The sequence below is a fragment of the Macrobrachium nipponense genome, chromosome 9, assembly GCF_015104395.2.
Source record: "Macrobrachium nipponense isolate FS-2020 chromosome 9, ASM1510439v2, whole genome shotgun sequence".
In the NCBI taxonomy this organism is placed as follows: Eukaryota; Metazoa; Arthropoda; class Malacostraca; order Decapoda; family Palaemonidae; genus Macrobrachium; species Macrobrachium nipponense.
Genome location: NC_061110.1, coordinates 52,026,324 through 52,039,743, shown reverse-complemented (window position 1 = coordinate 52,039,743; position 13,420 = coordinate 52,026,324). Strand labels below are relative to the sequence as shown.

Genomic DNA, 13,420 nt, shown 5'->3' with positions numbered 1-13,420 from the left:
ATGGTTGTTTCCAGATGATGTCAAATTTTTGATAATGTTAATTTGGATAACTTATGGATAACTGTAATTGTTTTAGTCTAAAATATATAGGAAATATGGGCATAATTATTACTTACTGTTTGTACAGGCTTCAATTTGAAAGCTCCTAACTTGTTACTAAAATATAAACGTGCAACTCCTGAAATGATGTCTGTAATAAGGAGGGCTTCACACTGATGCCTAAGGAATTCATCCAGCCTTTTGGTGTCTCCATGTGTAACATAAAGATCAAGCTCAAGTAAACCTGAAACTGAAGGGAAAACAAAATTATCAATATTTTAAATTTTTTAACCAAAAAGATCATTAAAATACTAAATGTATGAAATAAAAAATAATTATTTCCAACACAAATTACTTTGTCTGCACAAATCCAGACACGCATTACTAAATTAACATGGTAGAAGATGTGGTGCTCCTGGTAAGTTCTCAGTAACTGAATATCTCATTTCTTCTGCATTTTGACCAGCTAAGAGAGAACACAGGGGTTAAGAGGTTGGCATTTTGATTCAAAGTACAGAAGAGTCAATCCCTAGGATTCACATGGGATACGGATCACGGCCACCCATGAATAGCTCAAATCCGCGAATACTTGACACCCTCCTCTTACGCTTATAACTGACTATATTAATTGTTCAAACACCAAAGACCCCCTATAAAAAGGCTTATAACTGCCTATTACAATAGTTCAAAAAATAAATATTCTTTTTTTTAACCCTCTTACGCCGATTGGACGTATTAAACGTCGAGTCAAAATGTCTCCCGTATGCCGATTGGACGTATCATACGTCGGCTCAAAAAAGTTTTTTTAAAAATTCGCGGAAAAATACTTATAGGCCTACCAGCCGAAAACTTTTGAATCACGCGCCTTGGGGGATGCTGGGAGTTCACGGATCAAGGCGTTGTTTTGTTTACAATCGCTACGCAGGCGCGCAAGCGCGAATTTCTTTCTTATCGCACTAAAAAGTATCTGTGACACATATCAAAAATTATTTCGTCACTTTGACATAATTTTTGCACCATTTTAAATTATCCTTTACATGAAGTATTATATATAAAATGTGCGCAATTTCATGTAAAATACAACAAAAAAAAACTCATGATTGTAGCTTTTATCAGTTTTGAAATATTTTCATATAAATAACGATAAGTGCAAAAATTTCAACCTTTGGTCAACTTTAACTCTACCGAAATGGTCGAGAAACGCAATTGTAAGCTAAAATTCTTATATTATAGTAATATTCAATCATTTGCCTTCATTTTGCAACAAATTGGACGTCTCTAGCACAATATTTCGATTTATGGTGAATTTATGAAAAAACTTTTTCCTTACGTTCGTGCAATAACTCTTCCGATAAATTTTTTCGTGCGATTGTCCTAATGTTTGCACCCTTTTAAATTTGCCGTTACATAAAGTTTTATATATGGAAATGTGAAATGATCATGCACAATACAACAAAAAACAACCCATGGTTGTAGCTTTTATCAGTTTCGAAATATTTTTATATAAATAACGTTAAGTGCAAAAATTTCAACTTTCGGTCAACTTTGACTCTACCGAAATGGTTGAAAAACGCAATTGTAAGCTAAAACTCTTATATTCTAGTAATATTCAATCATTTACCTTCATTTTGCAATGACTTGGAAGTCTATAGCACAATATTTCGATTTATGGTGAATTTATGAAAAAAAAAAAAACATTTTCCTTACGTTCGCGCGGTAACTCTTCCGAAAAAATCAGAATTTTTTTTGTGCGATTGTCGAAATGTTTGCACCATTTAAAATTAGCTGTTACATAAAGTTTTATATATGAAAATGTGCGCAATTTCATGTAGAATACAACTAAAAATGATTGAAGGTTGTAGCTTTTCTTTTTTTTTGAAATATTTGCATATAAATCACGATAAATAGAAAAAAAATCACGTTCGGTCAAATTTGACTCTACCGAAATAGTTGAAAAACGCAATTGTAAGCTAAAACTCTTACGGCCTAGTAATATTCCGTCATTTTTCTTCATTTTGAAACAAATTTGAAGTCTCTAGAACAATATTGTGATTTATGGTGAATTTTTGAAAAATATATTTACCTTCACTACGCGCGCCGATTCGCGGCCAGCAAGTCTCCGAAATACGTACATCGCATTATCCTAATATTTGCTCCTTTTCATATTAGCCGTTTTATAGAGTTTCATATATCAAAATGTGCGCAAATTCATGAAAAATACAATAAAAAATAAGTGAAGGTTGATCGCTTTTTCCATTTCCGAAATATGTGCATATGAAAAAATATATATATAAAAATTTTGACATTCGGTCAAATTTAACTCGTCCGAAATGGTCGAAATCTGCAATTCTAATCTAAAAAAAAACTCTTACAGTATCGTAATATTAAATCATTTGTCTTAATTTTGAAACAAATTGGAAGTCTCTAGAACAATTTCTGGGCTCAGCTCGTGTCGGCCTATGAAAGTATCCTTAATATCATTCTTTCTAGGTAAAATTAGCCTAAAATTACTAGAGAAAAACAAAATTAAGAAAATATCAGTAAAACTGACTCGCTCACTCTTAAAAAGAAGTGTCGGTATGATATAGGGGCGAGTGTGGAACACTACCACGAGACAAACACCAATTAGAACTTCCCTATCAGAATCCCCCCAAGAGAGAGCTGATACCAACGGGCGATGCAGCCTCTACTACTACTACTAGAGGACGCCACGGACAGCAGCGCCCCTAGCGGTCATCCTTATTTTTTTAGCGCCAGCGACAAGTCGCCATTTTCTTGTGCTTGTGCTTTTCTTGCGATTTATCCGCATCTTCATCATGGAACGCTCTGCAATTGCCACGGCTAAGTTAAGTAACTCATAAGTAACATTTTACCGTATTTTTGTCTTCCGGGTACCAGTATTTTCCTTTTTATAGGTCATATACGGTTCCTCGGTTGTCTCGTGGCGGCCATGCCGCCTCGTAAGAATTCCCGGTCCTCCATACTGGACTTCTTATGCTTATGGGCTTACTTTATCACATTCATTGTTTACATCGAGTTTTAGCTAGTTCAGCCCTCCTACCATTCTCTTAGCTTGGTATTTAGGGCTATTATTTATTTCGGCCCAGCATCCCGGCTCTTGCTCTACATCGGCTATCGCTGGCTCCGAGTAGGCTCCTGTTTCTCGGAACAGTCTGCCTCCTCCTGGGCTTCTTTCTCTTTTACTAAAAGTGTCTCTTCCTCCTTTCGATGTATTTTTATTATTTAGGGTGTTAGGCTAGCCTAGGTGCTTGTTCCACATATTGGTACAGCTTGGTTCACGTGGCCCTACCACGGTTGTGTTGCTCGCGGCCTAGGCCACTTGCGGTTCACGTGTTTCCTATAGCACCTTACCCTGCCCCACTTCCCTCCCTCTCTGATGTAGGGAGGGGCTGGGGGACCCCTTGGTTGTTATAACAACCTCATCGCCTTCTCTCACACTCTCGGAGGTGACCGGGGGGTCCCCCCAGCAGGGGGTATAGGGCGACCACTATGAGGTACCGGGTCTCCATGCGGGTAGTTGGTGAGGCGGGGAGGAGTAGGTCCATCCCTCCCCCCTTTTCCTCGCTCCGCCGTGTTTCGCCGGACCTTCCTCCCCCCCATCCCCATTGCTTGCTCAGCCACCTCCCTCCAGATACGTAAGGAGCCTTCCGTCGCAGCCGGGGCCCCTTTGGTTATAGGATATTGGCTCCGCTAGCGGGCAGGGTGGGCGCTATGAGTGGTCGGTTGCTTGCCTACTATATCCTTATATCTCTCCCCGCTACCGGAAGGGAGCTTACCCTTACCTACGCACTCTTCTAGTAGACGGGTGGAGAGAAGTTGTTTTAATTTTGTTATTTTAAGGATATATACCCTAATTATAAGATAATTATAAGATATTTTACAATGATTGTGTGTTATCATTATATTTTTTATCACCATCCCCGCCATTGTCCGTCGTGGTTTCCATTACCACCACTCCTAGTTGGTTGATTCTTGTGCCTCCGCCATTGGCGGAGCCATAGCCTATCTTCCAACCTGGTTACCACACGTATTTTAGCGGGGCTCTGGTTTTATCTAACTTTATCGCTCCGGCACCAACGGAGCATATGTTAGGCTGTAAGTGTTTACTCTGTACTCATGTACTTTTTCACTTACAGGCTACCAACTGCCAGGTCCCAGCCTGTAATGCGACGCTCTACGACCCCTGTGGACATGACGAGTGCAGGTCTCACGCCCCGTGTGCCACGTCGTACAATGAGACGATCGTCTGGCACCCCGAAGCCTGCGCTATATGCTACGACCTGGTCGGTCAGCTGGGAGATGGGTATGTCCATTATAGGCTTACTTATGATTTTACTAACAACTTCTAGTCGTAAGTTTGTTAACCCTGGCCCACAATTGGTAGCTAATCTCACCTTTCTTTCAGGCTAGCGGTGTGAGGGAAGTCGCCCTCGCCACCCTGAAAGCGTGGGTGGGCGGCTTTGGGAAAAACGCCGCCAAGGGCCAGCCCTACATCTTAGATAGGAAGCTGGCCATCCAGATCTTCCCCGCGGCAAGTCGACGGGCTACGTCGACCCCTTGTCCGCTGCCCCATTGATAGCCTCCACCAGCAAGACCTCCAGCAATCGTTTGGGGTCGGGTTTCGTAGCATCCCAGGAGTCGGTTCCGGACGTCGCTGCCCTGGACCTGACCTTGAGCCAATGGCGGTAGTTAGCGAGGATTTGTTGGTTGAGGTAGGTTTGTCGGGCGCCCAAGGTCTTTCCTTGGGCGCTCCTGGATCTTCTCCTGTCCCTTCTTCTTCCGCCTCTTTCCAAGGCTTTGCGGGATCCGAGATCCCTAGCCGCCCTCCCGCTCTCTCTGTACCTCCTAAGGAGAAGGGAAAGAGAGAACCGAAGACCTTGTCTAAGTCGACTTCTAGGAAGTCGTCTTCGTCTTCTCGGCCAGGAAGTCGTCGACTTCATACGCCGATGCGGGGTGAAGGACTAAGCCGAGCTCTTCCCAGTCGAAGAGCTCCAGAAGCAAGGCTTCGAAGGAGAAGGCTCGCGCTACCACCGAGTCACTGCCTTCTCCCGCCTCCGCTGCCTCCTCTCCGGCTATGCCGGCAGGGGTGGCAAGCACCAGCACCTGCGTTCCCTCTGCTGTCTCACCAGGGATGATGGAACAGGTAGGGGTGCTGGTAGGTTCCCAAATTTCAGCATTGGGAACACGTTTTGAGCAGATGTTCGCGCAATTATCGAACAGTCTGTCTCAAACTGGACAGTCTATCCAGGACCTCTCTAATAGAATGAGAGAGAATGAGGACCGAGTGGCTGGGCTAACTCAGGCTCCTACCCCAGTCTCCCCTGCATCTAGCACGGGGATTCTCCAACTTCCGCCTTACGACTCCTTGCCAGCTTTCTCTATGGAGAATCCATGGAGAGTAGCGGCCTACGCTCCTTTTAAGGACGGGATGATTTCGATCCCGGAGTTTGGTACTCGAAGGATTGAGGACTTCGAGTTCTACCCTCCGGGTCTGGGTGACGCAGCCTTTCATGGGTATGCTAGGCTGACGCCAACGGCTCTCACGAGAGAGGACAAGATCTCGAAGGAGTCAGTTCTCTACAGTAGAGATCACGCCCAGCGAGAATGGGTTCACTGCCTTGAGGACTGGGAGTGTACTAACACTAAACTCCAGGCCTATAAGAGTCCCTTCACTATTTTCGCGACGGAAGAGGAGGTCTCTCTTCCGTTCGCCACGAAATTGGTGAGAAGGCTCTTCAGGCAGTCCTCAAGGATGAGCCCATTCCACAGTTGAGGGAGTCGGAGTCTACTTCTCCACTCTTCCCCGCCTTCGGAGAGTTGTGGGAAAACCTGCCAGCTACATTCACGCTGGGTAAACTCAAGCCGGACTGCGCCATGGACCAGTTCGGTGAGAAATTACCTAGGCTGCCGGATTCCCTAATCCAGGCAGAGTTCGATGCGCGAACTAGGTTTGGCAGGTCCCTCAACTCTCTCATCGTTACGGAAATGGCTGCTCTTTCCTACGCTACGGAACCGCTGTTCAAGATTCTGGCGAAATCTCAGTTTCAGACGGTTCTGTCAGACGCTTTTGACTTCTTCCAAGCCAGGAGGAACTGCCGGAAGCATGTCCTTCAAGAGTGCACTATCAGGCATGAGCCTAATAGACTCTTGGCTGCGAGCATGTGGGGAGCGGATCTCTTCCCAGAGTCCGCAGTGAACGAAGTCCACCACGAAGCTGCTAGACTCAACCAGAGCCTTAGAGCTAGGTGGGGTATTTCCTCTAAGAGGAAACAGGAATCCGTTCCCACTGCTGGCAAGAAACCAAAGAAGGCTGGTAAGAGGTTCCAGCCTTATAAAAAACTTCAACATCAGCAGCAGTTTGTGCAGGCAGTCCCAGTTACCCAACAGGGACAACCTTCCACATCTAAACAGACCCAACCTTTCCTCCTGGTGCCCCAGCAATCTCAACCATCTACTTCCTACGCTATCTCGCCGGCCTTTAACCCTGCTTATGAGGCTCAAGGCTACTCTCAACCGAGGGGTAGGGCGAGAGGTTACTTTCGTCAGCGTGGCGCAGGAAGGGGCACGAGGAGTAGGCAGTTCAGAGGAGGGCGTGGTGGCCAACCCGCCCATCAGCAATGAGGCTCCCCAGGTAGGAGGGAGGCTGTTCCTCTTCCGCCACAGGTGGGGGTTCAGCAATTGGGCACAGAGCATAGTGTCCAAAGGATTAGGCTGGAGTTGGATCAAAGATCCCCCTCCAATCAAATCATTTCATCAGGTACCGTCAAAGGAATTGATAGATTACGCGGAAGAACTCCTTCAGAAAGGAGCTATTGCGAGAGTCAAACATCTAAAATTTCAAGGGCGCTTATTCAGCGTGCCAAAGAAAGGCTCAACAAAAAGAAGGGTAATCTTAGACTTGTCAAAGCTAAACTCTTTCATTCGCTGCGACAAGTTCAAGATGCTTACCCTCTCGCAAGTAAGGACCCTACTTCCGCGTGGAGCCGTCACATGCCTCCATCGATCTTACAGACGCATACTATCATATCCCTATAGCCAGGCACTTCCGCCCATTCCTAGGATTCAGACTAGGAAATCAGACATTCTCATTCAAAGTGATGCCCTTCGGTCTGAATGTAGCCCCCAGGGTATTCACAAAGATAGCAGAAGTGGTTGTACAACAATTGAGAGCTCAGGGAATCATGGTAGCGGCATACCTCGACGATTGGTTGATCTGGGCACCAACAGTCGAGGAATGTCTCGAAGCTACCCAAAAAGGTAGTTCACTTTCTGGAACATCTGGGGTTCCAGATAAACAAAACGAAATCCAGACTTACTCCGGAATCTCATTTTCAGTGGCTAGGAATCCAATGGGATTTGTCTTCCCACAATCTATCAATTCCAGTGGCCAAACGGAAGGAAATAGCAAAATCTGTCAGGCAATTCCTCAAATGCAAACAGACATCAAGAAGAAACCAGGAGAGAATCCTAGGGTCTCTTCAGTTTGCTTCGGTAACAGATATCCTTCTGAAAGCAAGGCTGAAAGATATAAATCGAATTTGGCGGTCAAGAGCAAACTCCAAATATCGAGACAAGTTGTCAGTAATTCCACAGATCCTCCGCAACCAACTACGGCCTTGGTCAAAAGTAAAGAACTTAGCCAAGAAGGTACCCCTTCAATATCCCCTCCCAGTGTTAACCATTCACACGGATGCTTCCCTGTCCGGGTGGGGGGGATACTCTCAGTTCAAACAGGTTCAGTGGGGACTTGGTCAGTTCAATTTCGCCAGCTCCACATAAACGTGTTGGAAGCAATGGCAGTATTTCTTACTCTGAAGAGACTGCTTCCCCCGAAGAAGTCTCATCTAAGGCTAGTTTTGGACAGTGCAGTGGTAGTTCATTGCATCAACAGAGGAGGGTCCAATCCAAGCATGTGAACCATGTCATGATAGCCATCTTTGCATTAGCAAACAAACACAAATGGCATCTGTCTGCCACTCACCTGCAGGAGTAAGAAATGTGATAGCAGACGCCCTGTCCCGGTCAGTTCCTCTGGAATCAGAGTGGTCTCTGGACGTCGGGTCATTCCAGTGGGTAAGCCGGAGAGTCCCAGGGTCTCCAAGTGGATCTCTTCGCCTCACAAGCGAACCACAAGCTCCCTTGCTATGTGGCCCCCAACCTGGACCCTCTGGCTTATGCCACGGACGCCCTGTCGTTAGATTGGAATCAGTGGAGGAGGATTTATATTTTTCCTCCAGTGAATCTTCTCTTGAAAGTCCTAGACAAACTAAGGTCTTTCAAAGGGATAGTAGCTCTGATTGCACCGGATTGGCCCAAGAGCAACTGGTATCCTCTTCTTTTGGAATTGGGTCTCCGACCTCAACGGATCCCCAATCCCAAACTGTCACAATCAGTACAAATGAGGACTGTGTTCGCTTCCTCAAGAACTCTCCAGACCCTAAACTTTATGGACTTCATGAAGTTTGCGGCTAATAAAGATGCTGACATTGATCCACAGAACATTCTCTTCCTAGAATCAGATAAGAGAGAGTCAACCATTAGACAATATGACTCAGCTGTTAAAAAATTAGCATCTTTCTTGAGAGAATCGAACACCACAACCATGACAGTTAATTTGGCTATATCCTTTTTCAGATCCTTGTTTGAAAAAGGTTTAGCAGCTAGCACGATTACCACTCACAAATCGGCTTTGAAGAAAATCTTTCAAGTAGGTTTTCAGATAGATTTGACTGAATCTTATTTCACATCTATCCCTAAAGCCTGTGCTAGACTTAGACCTTCTCAGAGGCCTACTACAGTTTCATGGTTCTTAAATGATGTCCTCAAACTAGCTTCAGATACTGACAACTCATCTTGTACGTTCATTATGCTCCTGAGGAAGACATTATTCTTATTAAGCCTAGCCTCAGGAGCTAGAATTTCAGAACTGTCGGCTCTATCCAGGGATGCGGGTCATGTGGAATTCCTCCCATCAGGAGAAGTTCTACTTGCTCCGGATCGTAGCTTTTTAGCCAAAAATGAAGATCCTCTTGCAAGGTGGGCTCCTTGGAAGGTTATCCCACTTCCACAGGATCCTTCTCTCTGCCCAGTATCAACTCTTAGAGCCTTTCTTTCTCGTACTTCTTCTAGATCCTCAGGTGCTCTCTTTATGAGAGAAAAAGGTGGTGGACTTTATCAGTTAAAGGCATTAGACAGCAAATCCTTTACTTCATTAAACAAGCCAACCCTGAGTCATTCAAAAGCACATGATATCAGGGGAGTAGCCACCTCAATTAATTATTCCAAACATATGAACTTTGAGGATCTTAGGAAGTATACTGGATGGAAATCCCCGACAGTCTTTAAACGGCATTATTTAAAGTCCTGGAATCTTTAAAGTTTTCAGCAGTAGCAGCGGGAAACATAGTTTCCCCTGATACTGTTTAGTAGTTGTAGTATTGATCCAGGTCTCATTTCCTTTCTACCTACTTCAACCAACATGCCTCACCTATCGTCAGGCTACTCAACATCATAGCCTTAGCCGTTGTATCATATAGTGGATTGTCCCTTATTTTTTTGCTAGGGACAACCACTTTTGTACTGATATGTACTTCATGTACCTACCCTTATTTTTATGCTAGGGTAGGACACAATATGTTTGTATATTCACCATTTTGTGTTTGTGATGAACTTCAGTCACAATGTGTTTGTATATATTTGGAAATAATTGTATTAATGATGGATTTCAGTGTACCTACCCTTATTTTATGCTAGGGTAGGACACATGTATGTATCTATTTTTGTAATTATGTATTCTAATTAAGTAAATCCCAAATTTGCCTTATTTACATGCATCTCTGTAATTTTATTTATTTACCATTTAAGTACTTTAAGTTTACTAACATTCTATTATTTTTTTACTGTTATAATAAGTTAGTTTTTAAGTGCTTAATTTGTATGCTGTATTTGATTTACTTATATTATATCCATCATTTTAACTGTTTTTCATTGTTTCCTTTTCCATCTTGTCTGTTTCTCTGGTACTCTTTCATAGGCCGACACGAGCTGAGCCCAGAGAAAAGGGATTTTGACGAAGGAAAAATCTATTTCTGGGTGATTGGCTCGTGTCGCCCTATGAAACCCCCCCTTTTTTATGGTTTGGTTTTCCCCCGTTTTCCCCCCCTTGCAGGACAAGATGTATTTACTGTTTAATTAAGGATGACCGCTAGGGGCGCTGCTGTCCGTGGCGTCCCTCTAGTAGTTAGTAGTAGAGGCTGCATCGCCCGTTGGTATCAGCTCTCTCTTGGGGGGATTCTGATAGGGAAGTTCTAATTGGTGTTTGTCTCGTGGTAGTGTTCCACACATCGCCCCTTATCATACCGACACTTCTTTTAAGAGTGAGCGAGTCAGTTTTACTGACATTTTCTTAATTTTGTTTTTCTCTGGTAATTTTAGGCTAATTTTACCTAGAAAGAATGATATTAAGGATACTTTCATAGGGCGACACGAGCCAATCACCCAGAAATAGATTTTTCCTTCGTCAAAATCCCTTATTTAGAATTACGGTGAATTTTTGAAAATAACATTTTTTACGTACGTGCGTTACGAATTCGTACATCATTTTGTGATAATATTTTTCCGGTGTTGCTTTTATTGTTTTACTATGTATTATATATCAAAATGATTGCAATTTAGTGTCCAATACAACGAAAAAAAAAAGTAACTCGTTAGCTTTGACAGTTTTTTGTACAGCGTGATTTGAATGACAATTATCTATGAATTTTTTTTTTTGCTACCATATCTCGCATATTTATATGATAATGATATTATTTTTCATTTCTGAGATTGCATACTACACTTCAGGCCATGACAAAAAAATGAGCCAAAAATTAACTCTTAATCTTTAAAACTAAGCGCGCTGTGATTTTTTGAAAAAATTATTTTTTCCGCTTCCGCGCTCACTCCAAACCGGCGCCGGCATACAGGAGAGGTTTTGATTTTTAGGGCTTCGGCGTAAGAGGGTTAATCATCCTAAAACACTATCATTTCCAAGTCATCTTAAAACATTACTCTTAAAAATATATGGCTCACAACAACGTGTAAAAACTAATAAAGTTACCCTCTAAGAAAGCATCACCATTACAAGCCAATCAGCAACTAGCAAAGCTGGTATCCTGCTGTGTGATTGGTTGCTACTATTTCTTCCAACCTATAGCGTGTTGTGCTGCAAGCCAATCAGCATCGAAGTAACATACCCTGCTGGGTGATTCCTACTTTCAACCCTATCTATCTATCTATCATCATCTATATCTATCTATCTATCTATCTATCTATCTATCCATCTGTCACATTCTACTAGAACCTTTTGGAGAGAGAGAGAGAGAGAGCTGAACTGAGTTATGTTTAATGTTGGGATGAATTTTTTTTTTTTTTGCCTTACATTAAAATAAAAAAGTTAAATTATTCATGAATTATAGGAGATAGAGAGAATACGGTAACTTGAGAAAGAGAGAAGTTGCCTTATGTTAAATATCAAGAGTGCAAAATTATTCATGAATTATTGGAGAGAGGGAGAATACAGTAACTTGAGAGAGAGAGAGAGAGAGAGAGAGAGAGAGAGAGAGAGAGAGAGAGAGAGAGAATGGTGCTTTTTACATCAAATATCAAGTGAAATTATTCATTAATTATAAGAGAAAGAAAGAGAACTGATACTGTTTACATGTATACCTTGAACCATAGATATAGAGAGGAGAGATTGGACAAACAAGTGATGATCACATGCATGTAAGGAGCCATTGTTAAGCGATTGTTTTCAGAGATGGCACCGGTATCAACTCCGGAGACCAGCGGCAAAAAAGCCACTTCTGGCACCCAATGCTGGGTCATCAACTGTGTCAATTACAGGAAAAGTTCACAAAAGAACAGGGGATCAGATTTCCCAAGTAAGAGACCTGTTTTCATTCGTGAGATTCTTTACAACTGTTGAAATAACCTCCAGTAAACATGTATTAGATCGCAGTCAACTACACTCCTGCTTTTATATCTAATAAAATATGTAATGAATGTTGTAATGAGCTTGTTATTAAAGCAGGGGTGACTGTCTATCCGTGGCATGTGCCTACAGCTCATAAAATATTATTCTAAATGACGAATCGTATAGAATAAAAGTTGCCCATGCGCTCAAATCTACACGAAAAGTCACTGGCATGTAGGGTTTCCAACAGTCCATACAACAATGGTTATGCCTGACAATTTTTCCTAATACTTGTGCAACAATGTACATAAGCTAGTATCATGAGGCCTAGATCCAGGCCTGCAGCAGTTTTAAGTGTTAATGAAAAAGTTATGGTAGTGCTATTTACATGTTATCAATAAGTTCTCAAACCTGGTATGGAGAGGAACCTACTGAATTTCATCTGCCAGAAGGCTTAAATGTAGTATTCTTCCTTTTACTATTATCATTTTTACCTAAAAGGAAACTTCATATTCATACTATGTTATAGCTTGAAAAGTAAACTTTCTGAATTGGCTAGTCTACCAGAGTTGATCATCAAATAACCAAGGGTAGCCTATCCTAGCCTAACCTTAGCTTAGCAAAGGTAGCCTAACTTGGCATAAACTTCAAGAATGCTGATTTTCTATCTGTCCCTCTCCACAGACTATGAAATACAGCTCAGGTCTTGGCTAGCTATGAAAGTCTGAAGTTTTTCTTACAGGCTAGCCTAACTTGTGCAGTACAATGTAAATATGCTGAATTACAGGTCAGTAAGATTGTAACATGTTACACAGCTTTATAGATGTACCTCCTATAATAGCACTGGAAGCTGTGCAAATAGCTTTTATGTCATAGTTCAGATGCTTTGATCTGGTTCTGTTCAGTACTTACAATGCACTCTCCCCCGAATCACAATTGTATGAATTAATGCAGATTGCAATTACAAGCAGTCCTCGGTTATCGGTGGTCTTGGTTAATGGCGATCGGGTTTTATGGTGCTTGTCTAGCGCCATAAGATCGGCAATTTATGGCACCATAACAGGCTAATTTTTGGTTAATGGCACCCAAAGGTGCTGATAATAGAGTTATGGCACCATAATATGCCTAAAAGAGGCAAAATTAACCAATTACCGGCGCCATAAATAGCCGAGTTTGAGTCAATGATGGTTTTCGCTTATCAGCACCCTACCGAGAATGGAACCCCTGCTGATAATGGGACTGCCTGTACATGTATCATGTAATTAAATAAATAGCTTCTCTTATAAGATCTATGAATACTCTCATAGGTTCAAATGTCAATGAAAAATGTCTGCATGTCAATGCAGGAAGCCAGCTGTTAATTATATGTGACATGTGAGATTCAGGACTGATTTTTGTCAATTTTGT

At 42.5% G+C, this 13,420-nt stretch overlaps 1 protein-coding gene across 2 annotated transcripts in view; it reads right to left on the bottom strand.

The window, feature by feature from the left end:
* The window catches only part of LOC135218377 (RNA cytidine acetyltransferase-like), a 558,384-nt gene that overhangs the window by 96,013 nt on the left and 448,951 nt on the right, over window positions 1-13,420 (bottom strand). For both annotated transcript variants that reach the window (XM_064254646.1, XM_064254647.1), the window contains exon 14: window positions 117-289. In XM_064254646.1, coding sequence (XP_064110716.1) covers window positions 117-289 — 173 coding nt within the window. The remainder of the gene's footprint in view (window positions 1-116; window positions 290-13,420) is intronic.